The sequence below is a fragment of the Diaporthe amygdali genome, assembly GCF_026229845.1.
Source record: "Diaporthe amygdali strain CAA958 chromosome Unknown NODE_34_length_500367_cov_65_467389, whole genome shotgun sequence".
Classification (NCBI taxonomy): domain Eukaryota; kingdom Fungi; phylum Ascomycota; class Sordariomycetes; order Diaporthales; family Diaporthaceae; genus Diaporthe; species Diaporthe amygdali.
In genome coordinates this window covers 18,514-41,566 of record NW_026517054.1, presented here as the reverse complement: position 1 = coordinate 41,566, position 23,053 = coordinate 18,514, and the positions used below count along the sequence as shown (strand labels likewise).

Below are 23,053 nucleotides of genomic sequence, written 5' to 3'. Positions count from 1 at the left end.
TCACCCTTTTCCATCGCCATAAACAATCGAGATATTTTCAATACTGCCCGAGACGAAATGGGCGCGAGGACTGCTTCGCATCGAGGCTAGGCACTGGGTGCGATAGTGGTCATGTGTTTGCCGTGTCAGGGCGTGCCTGCTCCCTCAGAAGACCGAGGACCAGCTCCATGCGATCGATGCATTTGGCAGTTTACGCAGACCGTCCCAGCGAATGAGGCAAATCAAGTATGAGGGCGCAAACGATGCGAAGTGCCCCGTCACAGTTGGCTGCGGCCCCGGTCGCTCAGGTGGACAGGACGTATGGCAATTTGGCACCCAGCTATGTTGTTGTTGTAGTGAGCCTCGGTCGGTATATCGCAAATTCGACTTGGTTGGCCCAGGGAACACGCCAGGTTCTTTGACGCTGGGCAACCAGCCACAGCGAGTGTAGCGGCCACGAACAGGCCAACGCCACTATTTGAACTAGATCACGAATGTGAGAGATTCTGTGCCATAGGTCGCACGACAGGCAAGACTGACGTGGTCTGTGTGCATGGCAGTAGCAAGGGATGGAAAATGTTACCTATCGTAACGATGGAGCAGGAAGTACAGGGACGGGGCCAGAACCAAGGCACACCCGAGGCTTTAGCGAGCATGGCAATAACGTGGCCATCTCCAAGACATGGCTGGATCGTGGAGCTGTGGGTATGGGGAGCAGAGGGGAGACGGCCATGGCCATGGCACGGCCATGGCACGGCCGTGTGTGAGAATTCCCCATCTCATAATTGTGTGGGCAGATGCGAGCGGGCAAGGCGCTGTGGGCCCAGGACGAGGGAGATGAGATATCGAGCCCTGAGTGAGACAGGAACAGAGCAGAGCATCGAGCCGAGTGTGGAAGGTGATGGATGCAGTGCGATGTGTGCAGGCAGGTAGGTAGGTATGTACAGTACACACATATCGTGCCTGGAGCTGCCGGGGAAGGGGAAGGATATCCGCGAGCACAGGGCAACCTTGCCGGGTAGGAGACGAGATGAGGAGAGATGAGATGAGCGAGAGATGAAGTCAAGGGTGCAAACAGTACCCTGCTATGGAGGAGTCGCGTGATTTGCGTGCTGTGTCTCAAAAAACGGCCCCCAATGTAGCTAGACGGCGTGGGGAAGCTTGCAGCAAATGGATCGCAAGGGGCACATCTGGGCAAGGAGGCCTGGTTTCTGGCAAGATGAGAAAGAAGCCAGAACGCCATGGGGGTGGTGGATGGAAGTCCTTGGAGGTGGAGTCGGCTCGACAAGACATGGGTACATGGGCGGGAGCGAGGAGTGCGAGGAGGACGGGGAAACGGTGGACGGGCCATAGGTTCCTGATGGATCATGGAACATGGATCATGGACCATGGCCCATGGATCATGGTCAAGAAAGCCACAGCAGCTACAAGATACTGTACTGTGCTGGACAGCAGTGAGTGACCCATCCGTCCTGCCATCCCGCCGCGACCCGTGATTACTTGGACCGTGCTGCTGTGCCTGCCTTTTCTGCCTGCCTGCCTGCCTACCTGCCTGTCTTTCTGCCCACCTCGACTTAAAGTACCTGCTCAGCCAGCATGCCTAGGTGCACAGCACAAACATACGAGACTTTGTTAGCACGTTATCAACACAAGCAGACGGTGCAGGACGGTGCAGGACGGTGCAGGACGGTGCACAGACTTTTGTCCAGTCTCCCGTCTACGGGAAGCGGCCGTACCTGCGCACCTGCAGTCCCTGATCTCATACACTTCCCTGCCTCCCAGGTAGGTAGGTAAGTACATAATTACCTAGGCACTCTAATGCCACTTTGTTGGGCAGGTCAGCTTATTGTCAGGAAGGGGGCATGAGCATGAGCATGAGCATGAGCATGAGCATGAGCATTGCATTGGCACGGACGCAGCAGGGGCCAGCCGTTCGGATTAGACTTGGGTTCGACTTGGATTCGACCTGGATTCGATGTTGTGGCGGCCCCGTAAAATAAAGCAGACTGGCCCATGACCAAACACGGCTCCAGCAACAAGACGCGGTCTTTCTTTGACGCGCCAAAAAGCGCACAAGGAGTGAAACGGGAAGGTGAGATGGAGATGGACATGAGCTGCTGGCGGGGACACAGAAATACGGGCCAGGTGAAGCGAACATGGCCATCTGGAGTACCTAGGTAGGGAGGCTTCATTCCAGCATCATTTGATCCCACATCAACTGGCGGCTGCTGGTCCCCATCGGCTGCACTTGGCCTTGACCTCTGCCTCTGCCTCTGCCTCTGCCCCTGCTATGCTATGCTATGCTCTGCTTGCCGTCTTTCACTTTTGATCTCTGATCTTCATGCTCGTCCTCGTCCTCGTCCTTGTCCTTAACTTGTGACGCCACTCTTGTCGGCATCGAGGACAAAGATGTGACGACTGTGCTCCCTACCACTTCAATCTCTCTTGTCTTTCCCCATCCGTTTCTTCGTCGTCTACCAGGTGGCCCGGGCTCATGCCCCCCCTGCTCCAGTCCAGCACGGAGCACAGCACTGAACCAAGTATTGTACTGCGCAGTGCCATTTCTCAACAGGCCTCGCCCAGGCAGCTAGCGGTGATGGCAGCGTCACCTGGCAGGCAGGGAGGCAGGGAGGCACGTTCCCGAGGCAAGGTACCTACTCTACCTGCCAGTGCCTACCTGTTGTGCATCCGCGGCAGACCTGGCCCACTCTACCTCATCAACCCGGTGCCCCTCAGCCGTTGCGTCCGTCCGTGCGTCCGTGCGCTGGTCTAGCCATAAGCGCCGTCCCGATGCTACTGTACCGTGGTACACAGGCTAGCAGGCGACGTCCTCACAAGACAACCAAGCATAGCACAACGTCGTCTCGCTCTCACTCCTTTCTGCCTCTTTTTCCACCCACCACTCGACATCGGACCCGATCTTCTTCCCTCTCATTCCGGCTTGCTGCTCTTCGATTCCGATGTAGCTGTGTGGATTGGCCCCTTGCTTTAACAGGCGCTGAGTTGTCTGGGTGCCCTTCGTACCGTACTGTGCGACACGACCCGGCCGCCCGCCCCCCTGACATCTTATGCATTTCCGCGACCTTTCCCTGGCCTCGCTCTGATGGACGTAGCTATGCTTCTCGGCCGCCACTTTGCCAACCGATCTGCCCCTAATTGTGGGCCCGGGTCTACGCGCTGACAGGTGGTGAGCACGACGGCCACCATGCTGCGTGGCACAGGATGAACGGGACGGCGTGGGGCGTGAAACCTGCACCGCTGCTACATTGAGTAGAGGCGGCGACGGCAGCACGGGCTGGAAACACAGCGGACCTGCACAAACCCGTCCTGCTTCCCGCTACCCAGAGCAAGGTGCGCACGTCCATTTGAGGCTCCTTGCCAGAGCCAGAGCGCAATGCCCAGGCGTCAATGATGCCGTGTTCGACCTCCTGCCACTGCCCGCACATGTACACTCGTCTCGCATACCGCAGTCAAACCTATCCGACCAAAGAGTAAAAGCCTTCCTTATTAGTTAGTTCTCGACCATCCTCAATGCCTGTTTTGGGCCCTCGTCGTCTTGCACAAAGATGTCGGTCTGCAACCAATGAGGGCATAGGCACACCTGCCTCCCTACGAGAGACTATGATCAACCCCCAGGAGCCTCAACATGGGCGACGCGCACGACCATGCAAGACAGCATTGCCGTGCCTGGCCAAGGAGAAACTGCGACGTGACAGTCGTTACGTCTGATATCAAGCTCTTCATGTTGTCGGCATTGTCGTTTCTGGTTTCCTGGCTGCCATGGTTCGGCCATTGGTCATCGAGCAACGCAGTCCTAAGAGTCCAAGCCAGGTGGTGTTCTCTCGGCTGAGGCTTGCAGAATAACACCATACTGACACTAACCAGGGGGAGGAGGGACGACAAGGTCGAATTGACTAAAGCCTGGTGTCGACGCTTTCTACAAATCCACGCACCCTTTCCTTGAGGTAGATGTCGGTAGTCTACTCGTTTTGACGCCTTTGGCGTAAGGTCCCAGTATCTGATTGTCGCCCCACCCTGATGATGATACTGCTAATTGCAGGCCGAAGACTGATATGACAGCCTGGAATCTCTGCAGGGTCAAGAGCTCTCTTGCCGCAGCGCATACGGAATCTGAGTGACGAACGCGATGGGTCTTGCGGTCCCCGTGTGCCCTCTCTACACTCGGTCGAATTTGCGGTGCACTCTGGAGTGAAATCAAATACTCTCGATGCGGCCTCAATCGAATCCGCATGCCCTGTTGGTGGCCAGTCCCTTTCCTGACCACATTTGGAAATGGATGCACCACGTCCACGACACCATTAGATGATGCCGCTCATCAAGAAGGCCAATGTAGAGTGTTGCCCAACCGCGGCGGCCGTGTACTTGTCTATGCTGTGGCCTGTTGTATTTGTCACGTCGGCTCCGGCGCCCTTCTTTTCTTACAGGCTGGATCCCTGTCCGCGTCCACTGACACTTTGTGGGTATGCACATCGGCCACAATTAGCGGAGCTGGCAGAGAGCAGTGAAATTGCAAGCACACAGCTTCATGTCAAGCAGTGAAGAGATCCCGTGTTGTTGATTCCGTTTAGGAAATTGAGCAGATCCACTAGTAGTGACCCGCACTGCCTTAAACATCCCGGCAAGTCGATGGGATGGACGTGGGTTATTATCTGAGCGACCCAACACGTTCCTCCCCCCCCCCTTCCAAAAGTTGTACTCTGCCACCACGGCCCGTACATCTCATTTCTTGGTTCGGGTACAGTCTTTAGACCACCAGGTACTGGTCAAGTACTCCGCCGCCCTCTGCCTGTCCATGCCGTTCCCACCAACTCTCCTGAGAGTCTCCAGAAAGCCCATCGCTATGCAGCCACTCCGGTCGCTCCTTCAACCGCATGACGTACCAAGCCGAAGACGCTAACAACCAACGGCAAAGAAACAGAGTCATCGGCACCTATAGCAGACATCTCTGCCTTCTGTGTATTGCTTCGGTTGAGCTGCTGAGCAGCATGGCATGGACACCAACAGCTCGACTTTGTCTGCTCCACTTCACCACTGCACATACACTGAACAGAGGCTCAAATTCTGCTTCTTCCCATGGTTTGGCGGGCATATAAAGGCATAGGACAGTTCCTCCTGTTCAGATCTTCAAATTGGCCATCACCATCACCATCATCATCTCCATCCTCATTCACACATCACCATCATCCCATAAACAGCACCCGCGTACTATACCGCCGCCTTCGATCTTCGCAACCCTCACGAGTGCGCTGACCTTAGCTGAGCCGATCTAAGCCAAATCTATAAGGTTCTCTGAAGGAAACCATTCACTTTCTTGCCTACCCTTCACAAGATTCTATCTTGTCAGTCTCTGGTTGCCCGACAATTTTACGTGCTCCCCAACACGCCGTCCACGCCGTTGGAGCGTCACAAACTCGAACCGATTCCCAAGGCTATTACTCATCAGTCATAAGCCATCATGTGCCGACTTGAGCGCCACCATTTCCTTTGCGGAAATGTGACCGAGTATCGCTATGCGGTACACACTAGCCTCTGCAGCGGACGCTGCCCTACGAGCCAGTGTGAGATCACCGACATAACCCACAACACTCAGTGCCCGGATCGTTCTCATTGCCCTTGACGGCCACTCTTGCCACAGTAATTCCGACAAGAAACATCCGTTCTTTGTAAGTACGTGCTGTTTCTCTGGTCCTGTCGAATATCTGTTCCGGAGTCAAGTCTGACCGTTAAGTCGATAGCAACCATATCTTACCGGGGGGGGGGCTGATAGACGACGAGCACGACGAGCAATCGTCCATTTCATCTTGATTCGGGTTTCAGAAGCTATTCCGATTTCACGATCGATGTTTGGGTGGATGTGGCGAATCTCCATGTTTCTTCATTCTTACTTCTTTTCTTTTTTCTTCTTCTTCCCTTCTTCCCTTCTTTCTCACTTCCATATCTGGGATTTTTTTGTTTTTCTTGGCAGGATGCAGTGATGAAGGGATTCTGCCGGATGTCTTTGCCTTCGTAACGCATGACAGCATGCTGACTCCACCGCGAGAGGCTTCGTGCGCAAAAAAATCAAGGCGAGGCACTAGATATTGCGACGGATGACTTGCCCTGGACAGCTTTTGAGGATTTTTGAGGATTTTGGCTGAGGACTGATGATATTCCATGACACCGTGCTGCGGCTGCGTTGTTTTGCTATTTGGCGATGGGTCTTCCTAGGTTGTACGGCATGTCGGCACGATAGAGAACACACAAACACACAAACACACACACACACACCAACACCACCACGACGTCTACCTAGATAGTTGCTCAATGCACAACATTTCTTCTCTACACTAAATTTCCATGCTGGGTCAAGTGTCTGATTGCTGCCTTGGGGAGTCATCTCGTCTGTCTAGCACTCACGGAGTGCGCGCCAATCAACTGCCTGGGGCAACATCGTTCAAGACGGTAGGTTTGAGGCTTCTGCTGCCATGCTCAGGGGCTTGGGTGGTGGCTGTGATGACTGGCCAGGTGAGGCTGAAAGGGGACGTTGGACGACCCTGGACGGTTGGACGGTTGGACGGTTGAACGAGTGGACGGCTGGTCAGGGCGGACCAACTGGGTCGCGCTTAGCGACGAATTAGAATCAAGTGAGGGTTGTTTTGTATTGCGCATGGATGTGCGTTTGAAGACTAAACTTTGGACGTCTGCTGCCCTCCAACGAGCGAACGTACTTGGCCTGGTCAGTTGCAGGTCGTATTGTCCGCCTCCCTAAAGCACCTGTCTAGAGGACAATGTATGTTTCAACCCCGTTTATCTGGGTGCAGGTGCACACGACCAGCCTGGGAGGTAGGGAGATGTGTCTAGGCACAGTACATGATGAGCAGAAAAGCCACCACTAATACCAGCTAAGGAGGAAAAGGCAGGGTTTGGTGGGGTGGAGGGGGAGTTGGTGGGATGTAGGCCACCCAAGGCGAGCAGCTACAAAAGTTTTATTGCCGCACTGGGAACGTCGTTTCAAGCAACACCACCACCACGGCCCGCTGGATCTTTCGACGGCATGGCGAGAATTGATGGGCCAACAAGACACTTGCATGCATCATCATGCAGACAGGACCGACACACGAGAGGTCGTGAAGGGCGCAACTGGCTGTGCTCGTGTCAGTAGCACTGCACTGCACTGCACTGCACTACACACGCATCCATCGTCTCACGGGTCCAGCCGTCGTCTGTGGCATGCACGTGGCCAGATTACGATTTGAGAACCTGCCTGTCAAAGCAGAGGCTGTGTAACGGTCGCACAATAAGCTGGTGGTGGCCGTTGGAAGCATTGCATGCAGCCTGTGCCTGTGCCTGTGCCTGTGCTTGTCGAGGATGTGGTGGGCTGGGGTCGTCCGCCTCCTTGCGGTGGCAAGCCTGGGCACGTCGTCTAAAATCTGCCCTTCTTGGACCCCCAGGCCCCCTGTTGGCGTAGGGCTAGTCCAGTGGTCAAGTGGAGTGAGCTTCCCCTGTCCCGGCTGTTGGGCGCTGGTGCACGTCGTAGTGTGGCGCTTCCATACCACAGCAGAGCTACCTAGGTACCTAGGTACTTTTATACGTGGATGCAAGGATGCAAGGATGCAAGGCTTCTCCATCAGGTACGTACATGCACATGCACATGCGAGATGTGGATACATGCCTACTGCAACCTTGTGCCTGCTCCCTACCCCATCTGCTTCTCATCACCATCACCATTGGCCGTCTCCTCCTCCGCTTCAAATCTCTTTCCACCTCAGCCATGACGATGGATGAGAGGTGCCGAGCATTGTGTGTTTTGCTTCTTTGCGTCTCACACTCTCACACTCCATGCTCAGCCATGAGACATGAGCCGATGCTCTCTGCTCCTCGTCGGTCGTCGAAATTGAAGCAATGCAGCCCTCAGGCTCTTGCATGACGCACCCATCATGTGATGATGTGCGCCCCAGAATCTTCCGCACCGAAGGATCTAGCGCACGCAACTCTTGCTGCGCTTGATCGGCCTGCCTTCCTTGCCTAGGCCAAGCGCAGGATGAATGCACAGGGCCCATCCAGAGCCGCATCGCGGTCGACTGTGGGCTGGAAAAAGCCATCCGTCGTCGTTGCCAACAACCAGCCCACAGCGAGACGGACCAACAGCAACAAGCAGAGCAGACTCGCACGCCCTCACAATGGCAAGCGGGCAAAGTGGCCGCAGTGGCACGGCACCTACAAATCACAGACGCGCCGCTCCGCGCCGCTCCGCTCCAACACGTCGCTAAAACAGCATGGGTGGCTTCACCCCTCTGCGGTAAGGCGCTGTCGCGGCCCGCCCTTTGCCTTGTCCGCGGCCCTGCTCTGCCTAGGTACACAGACAGCACTGTCTCACGGCCCGCTACCTAGATAGCCAGCACTGCATGGCAGCATCTTGCTTACGCCTTCGGCAACCTGCCCAAATTTCCTCGAGAGGCGTCTCACCAAAGCCGTTGCTGTCAGACCCAACACCTCGTATGTATGCGCTCAACCTTGTGTTGCGTCGCCGGAGAGACCACGCACAGCAGCAGCCTCGTCCTGCCCGACGCTCAGGCAGGCGGACGGGGGACAGACCATTCCAGCCCATTCCTTTCCTCATGTTCCACCTCTTGTCCCTGTCTGTGTCCTGGCCGTTGCGTCCTCGTCGGCACATACGCAGCCACCATGGCTAGCAAGCAATTGGCTCGGTCTTTGTGAACCTAGGTGCTTGTTGGCGACCGTGGCTGGCTCCGCATTGGGGCCGGCGTGCGGCGTAGTTCCGTTGACCAGGATCAGGGAAACAGACCGAATCTTCTTTCCGAACGCCACTCCATAGTCGACGATATCGCCGGCTATGACTTGACACCAAGGATCAGCCGTGGTACCAGCAGAAATCCCATGTCGTAGGTACATGCTGTGTGGACATGAATAGGCAAGACGAGGATGAGCAACGCTCTGTCGCGATTCCTTCTTAGTCTGGGAAATGAATAGCAGGGTTGCTGGCTCCCCCGCCTTTCCGCCCCCGGGCCGTTCAGCCCTCGTTCTCTAATTTCGCCTGCCACTCAAGGTTCGGTCACCACGTCCAGCATGCGAACACGCCGACTCTGGAGCCCTTTGAAGCCGACTGCCTTGACTAAGCAAGCCAACATCGCGGACCGTGGGAGCACTTGGGCATCAGACCGGCACACAATGAGACGTGGATCCATGTTTACCTTCCTGATGCGGTAACTCTGCTGCTCCGGACTACCCACAACTCACACGTTTGACAGACCGGTATCTACTTGCCGACAACACCAACCTCGGAGACAAATCGCCAAGCGTGCGAGACCCCAGCTTTTCCATCTATGGTCCAATTAGATCTAACCACAATGGCCCTCCGTACTGTCCGATCAAGAAAGCGAGTGTATGCGTACATTACACTCCCGCTGCGCCGCTTGACCTACTCGGTTTCACCGATACCAGCGCTCGATTCGCATGATTATACGACTATCGACCCTTGCCTGTGCCCGTGCCCGCCAATGTGCATCAACCACGAGCACAAGCACGCTCTGGGTATAGACGCAGCTTCGGTATGCCCTACCTGACGCTACAGGTCCTGTCGACGGTCACGCTAGGCACCCAATCTAGCGCAAAGGTATGGCACACTACTGAAATTCAAACAAGCCGATTGCGCTGTGATTTTCACACTTGCCACTTCCCGAGAGTGTTATTCACAAGCTGAAATTCTCTATCCGCTACACGTCGCAGTACACCCATCCTATGCATATGCAATTATGGAAGAAGAAGGGGGGGAAGAGCTGAAGATCTTGGTCAGAGTACGTTTTGCCTCATACAGCCAGGTTGCAGGACCCACAGGCATAACCAACGGCGGCTAAACAAAGATCGCCATGAGAGCCCGATTGGATAGTTTCCTGCCTTGCTGCACTGAATCCCGACAATCGCGCCTAGATCCTCACAGGCGACGTCAACCAAACTTAATGCATGCTGAACGCTCACTAGCGAGGGCGATGCTACCCCAGCAGGGGAGACCTCCCTGGTTCCCTCTGGGCTCACTGTCAGCACTGTGACCTGGCCTCAATATATCGTAAGGATCGCCCTGGACAATGAGTCGTAACCACCACCCACTTGACTCCACCCACCCAGGCAAGAAGCGCGGTGCATGGCAGCATTGCATTGGCGGCTCATTGGATTGGCAGATTGCGCACCCAGAACTCCCTCATCTGACAGGCTACCTGGTTCAAGTCTCTGCAGGCGGCGTGTAAAGGTCTGACGAGGTTGGCAACAGACGCTCTGGATGTGACGGTACATCGCCTCTGAGACGTCAGGTACTTGCTATGGTACATACAATCAACTTCACATCCTGGCATACAGTTCCACATGGGGACCCAAGAGCAACCTGAGGTGCGCAACAGCCATATGTCCATACGTAATTTTGCAAATACCAATCGACAGCCAACAGATCATCACTGTTTCAGTCCTTGCCTCTCGCCATGTAGCATTCAATTCGCTATGAGAGCGAGGCTGCAATTAAAAGGGGACGAGAGCTCGAAACTGCCCACGACCAACAACAACACAGCAATTGAAGAGAAAGCCCTCGGGCATTCGATGAACGTTCTCTTTCGAGATGTGTCAAGGCACTCCTGTGGCGCGGTGCGATCACTATTCCGCGAGCGCAGACTTGTCGGATCATTGGGCGGCTCATCAGATTGGCCTCATCTATGAATGCCCCAGCAGTACCCTAAAAGGTTCACTGTCCCCAACGCTGATATCACGACGGTCCATCATCCCGTGAGCTGTAGGGATTGCCTCGTGCGCTCATAGTAGAGCTCTTCTCGGAGCCTCAGTGGTGGGCTGTTTCACCGACTCAGTGCAGTCACACGATGCATGATTAAATGGAGGTAACTTCGACATCCGTTGGTGACCGACACGAGCCTGACATAGGAAGCAACTAATGTGGTCTCATCACAGGAGTGATTTGTCAAGAATAGGAAGGAGATGAACGGCGTGGATGGCTCCACGGGTCCCGAGAAACTTTGAAAGGATCGTGACCATCACCGTTCTCCGTCATCGCACCTGTTGGTCTGACATGTTGAGAAAATTACCCACGAAGATGGTTCTGAGGTAGGTACTTCCCACCGGGCTATATCACCTAGTAAATTGAGTAGATTACATTTGACGCATTGTCCTTCTTCGTCCCCTATGCACCATAATCACCAACAACCACACCGCCCACCCTCAGCTCCTTGCTCACACCACTTCATTCTGATTTGGACACAGCTTGCCTAGCCTATCTCGACGCTCAACGGCGCGCCGAACCATATCGAAACTAACTCTTTCTATGGCATGACAAGAACGGATGACTCGTGTTCTACACCCTCCTTTCTAGCGGCGTGCCATGGAGTAATTTGCTGTTCGCTTATCCGAAGACAATTCCCCACGTTCCTCCCATCCCTCACGTTGTCATACTTTCAACCGTCCAATAAAGCCGTTGAATCACACATGCAGTCACACGCCTCAGTGACTCATCAAATGTGTGTGCATCGGATCACATCGACACTGATCCTGTCCTGTTCCAGCTCGGCAGCTCGATTCACAAGGTATAGGCTGCAGGCTAACGGCCCAATTCATATCCAAAAAGGCGTGTAGCAAGCCATCTCTGTGGGATGGCAAGCAAACGAGCAGGCACTCCATGGTCCTGCTGCAGTTAAGCGCCCAGTGAGCTTCAGTGGAGCTGTCCACACGTATCCGGACGAAGCCCTGCTGTGGTGATAGTGACAACGTGCCAGGTAGTCATTACGTAGAACTGCATACTGATCAATGACTGTGAGGTCCTCATTTCGTAGAAGTTGGTAATTATCGGTCAATCATGGTCTCCAAGAGAGCCTGGGATTTCAGCTCAGTTTCGCACAGGGCAACTAAGGACCTTCGACCACCTTTAGAGGTGCTCAAACCACGAATTTCTGCTGGGTATCTTCTCTGAAGCTGCACAGTCTATTTCTTTCGGTTTTGCCTCGCTTCCATTGTTGTTCCCTCGACTGGAGAATCTTTGGGAGCTGGTCTGTGAAGCAGATCTTGTTTGGACGAAGGGCCATCGGATAGCTCTAAATAATGAATGGGCCCTCTTTGCTAGACTCCAGGGATATACATGTAACTATCTGCGCAAATATACCTTGCTTTAAGTTCAACATAAAAACACCATCAAGCATCTCATTCACCGCACGTGAGTGCGCATATTGGGCTTCGATTACGCGATCTACCAAAACTAGTTTTATCTTCGTTTTTTATGCTGTTTTTGGCATCTATACCTAGGCTGAAATACTTGATAGTCAGACTTGAAGTGCGTTGAGTCAGCACCAAGACCCGTTGTGTTTGGATTGAACTGCACGATGCTGGATCACGCAAGCTCTGTTTATATACCGCATCTCTTATCCACCTAGTTCGCCCGAATACGTTTATCTAGGGGAGGGGACTAGATCTCCGTCTTACACCTTCTATACGAAATATCCTTGCCTCAATCTTGTTTTCCTCCCTGACTGCCCACGTATCAGAGCCAGACTGTCATTTGGAAATCACCACTTTGTGGGCCTCCTCTAGAGCCCTCACTATATGCCCTAGGCTTCGTTACTTCAGATGTAATTTTCTCTACAAGGATCTTCAATGCCACTCGCCTTAGCCTAGTAGACAAAGAATCTTGACGGCTCTCAATGTCAAAGTCAGCGTACTCAAGTATTATACCCATAATCTCATAATTCTTTCCACGATATGGGCATCACAGACATTGGTGTCATTCGATTTGAACGAGTCGCTCAGCGTGGTGAAATTTGGCCATAACAGTATCACAATGATTTTGCTCCACTAGACTTCTATCACATATCCTGAAATAGCAACAGTCGGTATCCCGAAAAAGCGTTGTGGGTACCCCACAGGTCATTAGTCTTCGGGAAGACGTGAAGCTCGAAAAGATCCATGCGTGTACCTGGTGATCTATAGTACGGAGTCATGACTACTAGCGGAAGAACAATCTTACCGGTATCTTGTAGGAGACTATCTGTATCCAGGAACGCTTGTGCCGGTCTCTATCTAAGTATGGTGGAAGCCAAACAGAGACGAACGGCGACTCAAAGCTTCACAGCAAAGTCACTAACGTAAGAGAAAATCATCATGCTTCTCAATATATTGAATCTATGAATATGCGTATTTGTTTGAAATGAAAAAGATTTTCCATTTTCCGGTTCAGAAAACTGCCAGCCTATGTGACCTTATGGAAGCCCTGTGAGATCGACATTATATAACTTCACCACCCGAATGTGTGAACATAGTACACAGTCGTGTCCCTACTTTTTCATTTGAATCACATATATTGACAGATGAAAATGGAATACTAAAACTCCGAAGTGTTGATCATCTCGGCACGGGCTCTTGAAGATGCTCAGAGCAACTACATGTCTCTTTTCGAGCATTTAGCATGTTCCTCCATCTGGACTTGCAGCTTATCTGGTTGATCTCGCTTTCACTTGTAAGGCACCAGTATCAGCTTGAGACTCACGTGAGGAGCCAATCATGGATTTTGACTTTCAGAGAAAAGCTGGATGGTTGGCGCCCACAAGTCTGTTTCGGAGTTGCAAGGGTGGCAATCGGTTGACGCCTTCGAGTGTAACAATTATGTGGCCCCGACCATGTCATTGCTAGTTCAGCAAGACCACTTTGCCCATGGGTTGATACGCCAGGATAAATTGTCAATCGCCGATTCCCGCTTTCCCCCTTCGCTTCCGATGCTATCGGGGCAGTATTCTGAACATGTGTAGTGCGGTCTGTGAATATGGTCTCCTTCACCGTTAGACTTCGTCCGGTATTTGCCAGTAAGAGGCCATCAACTGTGCCATCAAACCTGCCATGAAATTATGTGGCTTCGTACACTGTAGCCTTACCAGATACATCGAATGTGAACCAGCTTGCTCGATTGCATGTGTGGCACTCTAAGGGCTCATTGTCTTTGTATAGGCAAGCACCAGCGCCCTCGAATGCCCCCAGTGGCATCATTACGATGCGTATGTATTCTGATGAGCCTCACCCACCGCGCTGTGGGTTGCCGATACTGCCCGACCAATCACATCAATGGAGATGCCCATGCAACTGCCGGTGGAATTCGAGAAGCCGACCTGCAGGCGTGGTATTGCTGAAGTACATGGGCACCAAAGGCTGGCTGTCTCTGTAGTCAGAGATGCCATTTCTTGCTGCCTTTCGGCTTGTCCAAAGGGGCAGTCTCGCGGCTCTGAGACAGCAGCTTCCCAAGAATACCTTGGCAGAGGGGCGAGGGACGGAGAGAAACATAGTCCATCGGTTTGAGTGACACAGCCGGCGAGGGAATGACTGAAGTAGCATGGTCTGCAAGCTTCCATAGGCGTGCTATTGCTGGCACGACAGGGAATGGAGCCATCGCTCAACTAGCCCCTGATTACGCCCCAGCCCATCTCAACAGTGACCTCTCCTCCACAGCCTTGCGAATGTTGGCCTCACCGTCTCCGTACCTCCTACTGAGCTCCTCAACATCGACAATTACCCACTGCCTTGTGTCTGGACCGTCATTGCAAGCTGCGTGCTCGTTGCGAAGAGGACACCAGCCAGCCAAAGCCTCGAGGCGGCCCGGGGACTGTATCGGAAAATATGCCCTCAGCCGCGCAAATTCAAGGTCAGGATCGCAGAGCAGTCTCACCAAGATACGCGCCGGCGTCGAATTCCACAGTGTTGCCCGCTTATCTGCGCCCTGCTGCTCCAAGTGGGATACCCGGACATCCAGATGCCTCAGACCGCCAACGAGGATCATGTCCTGTAAACAAGGGACGATAACGTCACTTAACGAGCCGCCAAGGCGTTGTATGTAGATGACCGCGTGCTTCACACGCCTACGGGAGGGGAGATATCGCGCCGCGCTCCCACGACCGGCCAGCCCGTGCCGTCGTGACGATTGATGCTGTGGCGGCGCCAGGACACCCTGCTCGTTCAGCGGGTCGAACAGCACGGACCTGCGTACACCCGCATAAAGATGAAATGTGTTCTCTCCAAAGAACAAGCTTGACGCCTCCCTGTAAAATGTCTGGCTGACAAGGAAGTAATTCACCGGCCAGCCCATGCGACGGCCACTATCGTCGTCCTCTTCGTCGTCATCACTGTCAGAGCCAACGTCATCCTCACCCGACTCCGTATCTCCGTGTCGCCCTGTGATCCTGGGGAAACACTGATGCTCGCCTAAATGGATGCCGGCGGGCTTGACGACAAGGTGGGCGAGGATCTGTTCTCTCAACTCGCCCGGCAGCTCGAAGAAACACTCAAACTTTCGGCTCGCCATTGTGTCATTGTGCTGCGAAGCTCTTTTCGCAAACCGACCGCTTCGTAGCTTGCGACCTCTTTTGTCTGCTACGGCGGCCTGGACTGGTTGGACTGATATGTCTGAGGTCGTTGTTACGTAGACGAAGGTGGCTTGGGATGTCGCAGATGATGAAAGCTAGCGATCTATCTCTGTGGGGTCCGGGGGTATGAAGTTCCCCACTACGTCCGCAGCTAATTCGACTTGGACCACCTAGGCAAGAGCAGTCGAACAGCTCGACTCGCAAGGATCTAGATTTCTGAGCTGCTACTTGAGTACTTAAGAAGAGGACTGAGAGGTACCTAGTCTATCTGATTTCTACCTTGCAAAGGTGGTTTTCCTGGCAGGTCACCTTAAACCACTCAAGAGATCATACTACATAAGGTTATCCTACACAAAGTTATCCCGCACGAAGTCATCTCCCGTAAGGTCATCCTATGTGAGGTTATCCTATGTGAGGTTATCCTATGTGGGGTTATTCTAGGAAAAGCTATCCCAAGTTATATTATCATACGTTAGGTGATGTATTTGCCATGAGGCCATGAGGCTCTACTGCAGAAACCTAGCCGATACAATATGAGTCCCAGGAAGGAAGCATGTCCAAGTCGGTTGATCGGACGATCCGGGCTCTACTGAGCTGCACTGCGTCTTTGAAGTTCTCGTCACATTCACGAGAGAAACCAGGCAGAAAGACTGTGGGATGACCAAGCCATACGGCCGCGAGCATCGCGCGTTTCAAAAAACGAGAAGCTTCCTTGAATATTATTCAGACCAGTATACCATTTTAGTAGCCTTTTCACCCGAGTCTACATGCAATGCCTCCCCAAGGCAACACAACGTTGCCAGAAGCAAGGGCCTTCTCCGACCTCCCAACGCATTGATTGGTTCGTTGCCTTATCTCACCACTCCCTTGCCCTCAGTCTTCCAAGCGAGCGGAGACCACACCAGGTCAAATCAGAAAGTAGACGTGGAAGAGACCCTTTTCAGCTGCCTCGAACCTTGTTTGGATCCCAGATATCGAGCGTCATCAATGAATTTCCACCTCCGTGACATGTCCCAACCTTCCCCTAACTTTTCGTCATGGTATCATGAGATTTCATATAGTCACCAAGATGCTGACACCTTGGAGTAAACTCGTCGCGATGGAAGCGCTTATCGGGAGGACATGGCCTTGGTGACGAGTCTCTTCAGGGCCAGCTCCTTCTTCTTGAGGTCCTCGGCGGTGGACTCCTCGATCTCGAGCTGAGACATGGCCTCGGAGAGGGTCTGCTCGATCTTGTCCTTCTGACCACGCTTCAGCTTGAGGGACAGAGTAGGGTCCGAGACGATCTCCTCGACGCGGGAGATGTACGACTCGAGCTGCTGCTTGGCCTCGAAGCGCTTGCTGAATGCCTCGTCGTTGGTCTTGAACTTCTCGGCCTCGCTGATCATGTTCTCAATCTCGGAGCTGGACAGCTTGCCGACAGAGTTGGAAATCGTAATGTTGGCGCTGCGTCCAGAGGTTTTCTCCGTAGCTGTGACTTTCAGGATACCGTTGACGTCAACCTCGAAGACGACCTCGAGCACAGGCTCGCCAGCCTTCATGGGAGGGATGGGAGCAAGAGTGAACTCTCCAAGAGAAGTGTTGTCCTCGCAGTTGACACGTTCACCCTCTGCTATGTGTTAGTCACGGAGCCTAAAGTGATGCACTCTGGAGCGGAGGTATACTGACGGAAAACGGGGAACTGCACAGTTTGTTGATTGTCTGCTACAGTCGTGAAGGTACGCTGTGATATGTTAGCTGATGATAGATCATGTGTGGTATTGGGGGAAAATCGTAATGACGATTTCTGCTTACTTTCTTGATCGTAGGGACTGTGTTTCCGCGAGGAACGACGGGAGCAAAGACTGTGATGCGTTAGTCACCTGCTACGACGCAGCGGAGAAGGCTTATACTCACTGTTGCCTTCCATCGCGACTCCGAGACTCAGAGGAACGACGTCGAGCAGGAGGAGATCCTCGGTATCGCTGGAAGTTGCCTTGCCAGACAGAATGCCAGCCTGAACGGCGGCGCCATAGGCGACGGCCTCATCGGGGTTGATAGACTTCTCCAGCTTCTTGCCGTCGAAGAAGTCCGAGAGGAGCTTCTGAACCTTGGGGATACGAGTAGAACCACCGACGAGGACGATCTCATCGACAGCGCTCTTCTCAAGAGCAGCGTCCTTGAGAACCTGGGCGACAGGCTCGAGGGTACCGGCGAAAGCCTTGGCGTTCAGGTCCTCGAAACGAGCACGAGTGATCTGCATGTTGAAGTCCTCACCATCGAACAAAGAGTCGATCTCGATGGTAGCCTGGGCACCGCTGGACAGGGTACGCTTGGCACGCTCGCAAGCAGTCCGCAGCCTTCGGAGGGCACGAGCATCGCCGGACAGGTCCTTCTTAGTCTTGCGGTTGAACTCCTTCTTGCAGTGATCAAGGAGGTTGGTGTCGAAGTCCTGACCACCCAAATGGGTGTCTCCAGCAGTAGCCTTGACAGTAAAAACTCCTCCCTGGATGTTGAGGAGGGACACATCAAAGGTACCACCACCAAGATCGTAGATCAGGACATTGCGCTCCTTGTTGGACTTGTTGGAACCGAGACCGTAGGCAATGGCAGCAGCGGTAGGCTCGTTGATGATACGGAGGACGTTCAGACCAGAGATGGAACCGGCATCCTTGGTGGCCTGACGCTGGTTGTCATTGAAGTAGGCAGGGACGGTGATAACGGCCTTCTCGACCTTCTTGCCGAGCTTGACCTCAGCAATCTCCTTCATCTGTTGCCACGCGGGTTTGTTAGTCTTGGAACTGGACGTGTTGGGGCTCTGTACCACGCGGTATGCGTACCTTGACCAGAACCATGGCAGAGATCTCCTGGGGGGAGAACTGCTTGGTCTCACCGAGGTACTCAACCTCGACCTTTGGGTTGCCGTTGTCGTCGACGACCTTGAAGGGCCAAGACTCCTGGTCCTTCTTGACGGTGGGGTCATCGTAGCGGCGACCGATCAATCGCCTGAGCGTCACGGCGAGTCAGTAAGGGCGGTTTCTCTCCAGGTACGGGGAAGGGTAGCCAGGGAGGAATAAGGGTCAGCATACTTGACGTCGAAGACGGTGTTTGTGGGGTTCATGGCAGCCTGGTTCTTGGCGGCCTCACCAATTAACCGCTCCTCGGCCGTGAAGGACACGAAGGAAGGGGTGGTGAAAGAACCCTGCTCGTTGGCGATGATCTCGACATTGCTGCCCTCATAGGTGGCCACGCAAGAGTAGGTGGTACCTGTCGTTGGTTCAAAGTCAGCGGCTTGCGGAAGGACTTGTTGCGCGGCGCCGTCGTCTCGCCCAATTGACCAGGACAAGTGCGCGGCGATGGGGGGATTGTCGGGAACGTACCCAGATCAATGCCAATGGCACCGTCGTAGACTTCTTCCGCCATTTTGGATGAGAAGTAAGTAAGATGTCGGAAAGGAAGTAGGAAGGTGAGGTTTGGGATGGACAACGGCAGAAATCGAGGCAAGTTTTCAGAGGGCGGGAGAATGGGTTTTGAACCGATCGAAAACGTGGGGCTGGCTTCGAAAGAGAGTGCGCAGGAAATTTTGAAAATTTTCAACCAGGTGCACGAGCCAAGGGTCGTTCGCTCGCTCTCTTCCAGTCACTCCAATGGCCCAGTCCCAATCCACTTGTCCACATGTGCTTATCTTATCGGTCAGCGAAAGAGTTACATGGGTGGCACTGGCCGCCGCCCTGCCCGCCCCTCCTCTCTCAGGTGTGGATGAATAGTCAGTCTACCTAACAATACGTGCCTAAGGTACCTAGGTACACAAGAGGTGTCAATATGCCTGGATGAGTACTGTCTAGATAGCCTTCCAAGCCGCACAGTCTGCCCTACAACCAGCTCTCGGCTGACAGGCCCTCGATTTTGGCCCAAAGTAGCTTGTTTTATTATTACACATATTTAATCAGCTGCTACTCTTTTTCGTCAGAGGATCAGTCCATCCAGCCAAAATAAGGGTGAGTAAGTAACCATCCTACTGCTCAGCTCCTTTACACGGCAGCACTCGTCTCGAGTGGTCCTAACTGCCCCCCCCCCCACGCCCAAGCTCTGCCTCGTAATGGTTTGAGGGCGAAATAAGTGTCTACCAGTGTGTCAATTGCAGAGAAATATCCCCTTCTTAAAAAATGAGGGCCCTTGATCCCTCGCATCGTGCTGCGCTCCAACAACCATGGTGTTGGTTGCTCCCATCCGGGTAACGCGCTGCCGTGCAGCGCGGTGCTTCAGAAGCCCAAGACTCGCACAGCAAAAGAGCAAAGTTCTTAGTACTGCTTCACAACATTCGCAAGGATAGTGACCTTCTCGAGCACTGCGTCGGAGCCGTTGGGCAGCTTCTGGCCTTTCGGCAGCGCGGCAATCATCTGTAACACAATGGTGTTGACACCTTGATGGAGCTGTGCATCATACAGGAGCTCTCCGTTCTGGATCGTGTCGCGTGGAGTTGGAACACCGCGGGCGAGAGTCTGTCCATTGACGACCACATACAGCTTGTAAGGGCGTTGCTGTTGCTCGAGGACCGGCGAGACGCGGGGCACGATTTGGAGCTTCCACTGGTTGGCCGCGAGGTTGACCGTGAAAGACTGTTGTAGTAGTTTCGGATGGGGGGGCACATTAAAAACGAACCGCTTCTCCGCGTTGTTGTCCAATGGCGTGCGTAAGCATAAGTTCGCCAAGACAGCCTCCGCCAGACCTGGGATGGTGTTAGAGAGGGGTCATTGTGTCTTGTGATGGGCTCTAGACTTACCTGCTCCCGCACATCGGAACATGGAGTCGTATAGTGCAGCCGGTTGTTGTAGTTGTAGTTGTTGCTGTTGTTGTTGTTGTTGTTGTCCGGGCGCGAGTCCATTTGGTGAGCCGTGCTGAGGCGCAGGCTGGCCAAGGCCGTTGACCGGGGGCAGCATGACAGGCCTGAAAGCACTTGAGCTGTAGCCGTTGTTCATCGGGGGCGGAACAGACGGAGATGCTCTGTTGGAGTCCTCGCGCTTCATCACCGCAGATGGTGTACCTGGCCCAGCAGCTTGGGCAAGGTTCGCTGCTACCGGGTTAACGGGAGCCGGCCGTGCGGCAGCTCCATTGACAGCTCCATCGCCAGCCCCCTGGGCAGGAGTAGGGTGAGACGCCTGTGGCGCCGGGGAGCCTTGGGAGCCCTCCCTGCCCCCGCCGACATGAATAGTGATCCGTTTGGGTCGCCCCGATTGAGTCTGTGGCGCCTGTGCTGACGGCGCCCTCAAGATGATCTTAGGCTGAGGCGGTTCCTCCACGCATGCCTTGGCCTCATTGAGCTGTTCATAGAAGGCGTCCTGAGGAATGTTAGATCCGACGGCGGGTTCCAGATACTGACTATGAGATTCTGGCTTACTTTCAGCTCTTTTGCCAACTCGAATATTTCACTGCCCTCCTCGTTGTAGTAGAATGCGTTGCTCCAAAGCAGGCTCGCCTTTTCTTCTAAAGCAGCCCAACTCTTGAACTCGCTAACCCCTGTTGCTCCGGCTCTGCCAACCATGCCTTTGATGGCCCGCCATAGTTTCTTCAAGGACATTGGCTCATCGATGAGTTGGTAGTAGTCTTTCAATGATTTAGGGGGTAGGTTTATAAAGGGCTCAAAGTATGGCCATTCATCACTAGTCTGTTAGTCACTTATTGCTTCAATTGTTCGAAAAACATGGACATACTCTTCTTCCTGACGTGTGGACAACTCGTCCACTAGCTTCTCCTGCGCCTGCTGGAAGTTCAGACCTTGGTAGGGCACCTCTGAGAACTGTGCCCCACCCTTGTTGTCGCTTGCCGATCGTGCGTCGGGCGTGTCTTCAGTCTCATTTGAGCGTCCACCACGTCTCTTGAGCACTATTCGAGTATTTGATCCCCGGCTGACGTCTGCGTCGCCCTCGGCGGCGTCGCCATCGTCAGCTTCGCCCTCGGCATCTGCATCGGGCATTTCCTCGTCTTCGCCCTCGGCATCCTCATCGCCCGTGGGCTGCTGGGTTCGCGTTGGCTGCGGGGGTCGAGAGGCCATGTCCCTGGCAGCCAGTTCGGAAGGCATGTCTTCTGCTGCAATCTCTGCATCAACGTCCCAGTCTGGAGGCGGTGGTGCTGGGGTCGCGGCGTAATTTGGGATTTTCTTGTATGCCGGGTTCGTTTTGACCATGTAATTGCTAGTGGCTTTTCTCACGCGTTCGGCGTCCTCGTATGTCTGGGAGCCACGAGAGTAGAATTCCTTTGCATTGTTGACCATGCGCTTCATCCAGCTTTCCAACTGTGTCATGTCCGCCAGCTCGTACCGGTGCAGTCGGCGCTCGATCACCCTTAGCGACACTGGCATGTGGATCCTCCTGTAGTAATCCTCATTGCCCTCTCTGGGCAACAGCTTCTCGAAGTATCCTGCGACTCCTCGACCACTATTATAAGACCAAAATGTCAGAAACAAATCGAACAGCGCAAGATCAGGGCGCGTATGTCACTGGGTTGCCATAGCGAGTCATGATGGCGGTATACCGCGCGCAATACCATGGTCGCAGCGCACGCAGCGCAGCACATGCGCAGGCATAGGATCTTGACGTACTGTTTGTCAGCCGTCTTTCGTATTGCCTCGAGGAAAGCTAGGCCGTAGGCAGTGGTAGACTCGGGGGATTCCTGCTTTGTCAGGTCTGGAAAGTCCTGTTGCAGGTGTCAACGCAGTTAGCCGTGCACGTCTGTGTGGTGTCTTGAGCCTGGTTCTGGTGCGAAAGGGTCGCGACGTGAATCTTGGGCGTCGCGTGGAAGAGTGGCAGGGAAAATGCGACTGCTCTACCGAAGGGACGGCCCCGGGGCATGGAGAAGATGGGAGCTGGCTGAAGGGAGCTGAGGTCAAATGCGTGCACCACCCTCAAAAGCTCGCGCGCAAGATTGAGGCGCACTCCAAGCTGATGGACTTCGCCAACCTTGAAGGGCGAGGCAGACCACCAAGAACAATATCAATTGTCGCTACACACCAAGGGCAAGGGCCAGGGCAAGGGCAGACTCACCGAAGGTAACTTGCGCCTCTTCGCTGCGGGTTCACTACCCTCGGCACCTCCTCCTCCTCGGCCAGCAGCGCTCGCTTTGCGCTTGTTCTCCATGACAGGAGGGTGCAAAGATGTCGGCAGATATCAGCGCGGTATTGGAATGTCCTCTGTTGGAGATTGATGGATTGCAGGGCCAAAACCCGCCGAAATAGAGTATTCCTTATGGTGTTGGCAGAAGGGCTCCTGTCGCGCCGCGCTGTTGAGAATCCTAGACTGCAGCGTAGTGCAGTGCAGTGCAGGCGCGGCAGACTCCAGACTGTCCTGCTGGTTGCCTGCCCAAGTAGACGCGACGGCACGTCTTTTGCACAGGGGTTGGGGGGGGGGGGTGTTGTGGTCGTTGAAGGACGGGTCCCGCTGTGATGGAGGTCGCAACCCTTGCGCGTAGTCTGCGAACTCCAATGCAAGCCACCAACTTCAATGGGGATTCTGCAGGACACCAGATGATCGTGTCTTTTCATAACAAAGTGACTCGGGTTTTGGGTGTTTCTTAAGCCGAGAAAACTGCACGACTAGCTTCTCCTCGCCTCCTGGAGCTGCAAGGGAGCTCCAAGGGTCAGGTGATCCGGTACAATCCAACCGGGAACGCTTGGACCAGTCCTCTCAGCAGTG

The 23,053-nt window shown here is 54.0% G+C and overlaps 4 protein-coding genes across 4 annotated transcripts; all 4 read right to left on the bottom strand.

The window, feature by feature from the left end:
• Window positions 1-8,487: 8,487 nt before the first annotated feature.
• J7T55_005416 (uncharacterized protein) lies at window positions 8,488-8,892 on the bottom strand (the record flags this gene model as incomplete). The annotated part of the gene is made up of 2 exons (XM_053132909.1): window positions 8,488-8,589; window positions 8,656-8,892. 2 exons carry the CDS (start codon window positions 8,890-8,892, stop codon window positions 8,488-8,490), a joined length of 339 nt encoding a protein of 112 aa, XP_052989036.1.
• A 5,542-nt stretch (window positions 8,893-14,434) lies between these two features.
• Window positions 14,435-15,325, bottom strand: J7T55_005415 (uncharacterized protein; the record flags this gene model as incomplete). The annotated part of the gene is made up of 1 exon (XM_053132908.1): window positions 14,435-15,325. The coding sequence occupies one exon, from the start codon at window positions 15,323-15,325 to the stop codon at window positions 14,435-14,437; it is 891 nt and encodes a 296-aa protein (XP_052989035.1).
• Window positions 15,326-16,495: 1,170 nt separating this feature from the next.
• On the bottom strand, window positions 16,496-18,788 carry J7T55_005414 (uncharacterized protein; the record flags this gene model as incomplete). Its single annotated transcript, XM_053132907.1, has 7 exons — window positions 16,496-16,995; window positions 17,055-17,109; window positions 17,181-17,230; window positions 17,283-18,135; window positions 18,206-18,371; window positions 18,455-18,632; window positions 18,746-18,788. The coding sequence occupies 7 exons, from the start codon at window positions 18,786-18,788 to the stop codon at window positions 16,496-16,498; spliced, it is 1,845 nt and encodes a 614-aa protein (XP_052989034.1).
• Window positions 18,789-19,666: 878 nt separating this feature from the next.
• On the bottom strand, window positions 19,667-22,498 carry J7T55_005413 (bromodomain containing protein; the record flags this gene model as incomplete). Its single annotated transcript, XM_053132906.1, has 6 exons — window positions 19,667-20,094; window positions 20,149-20,704; window positions 20,764-21,025; window positions 21,077-21,799; window positions 21,964-22,058; window positions 22,406-22,498. The coding sequence occupies 6 exons, from the start codon at window positions 22,496-22,498 to the stop codon at window positions 19,667-19,669; spliced, it is 2,157 nt and encodes a 718-aa protein (XP_052989033.1).
• Between the last annotated feature and the right edge of the window lie 555 nt (window positions 22,499-23,053).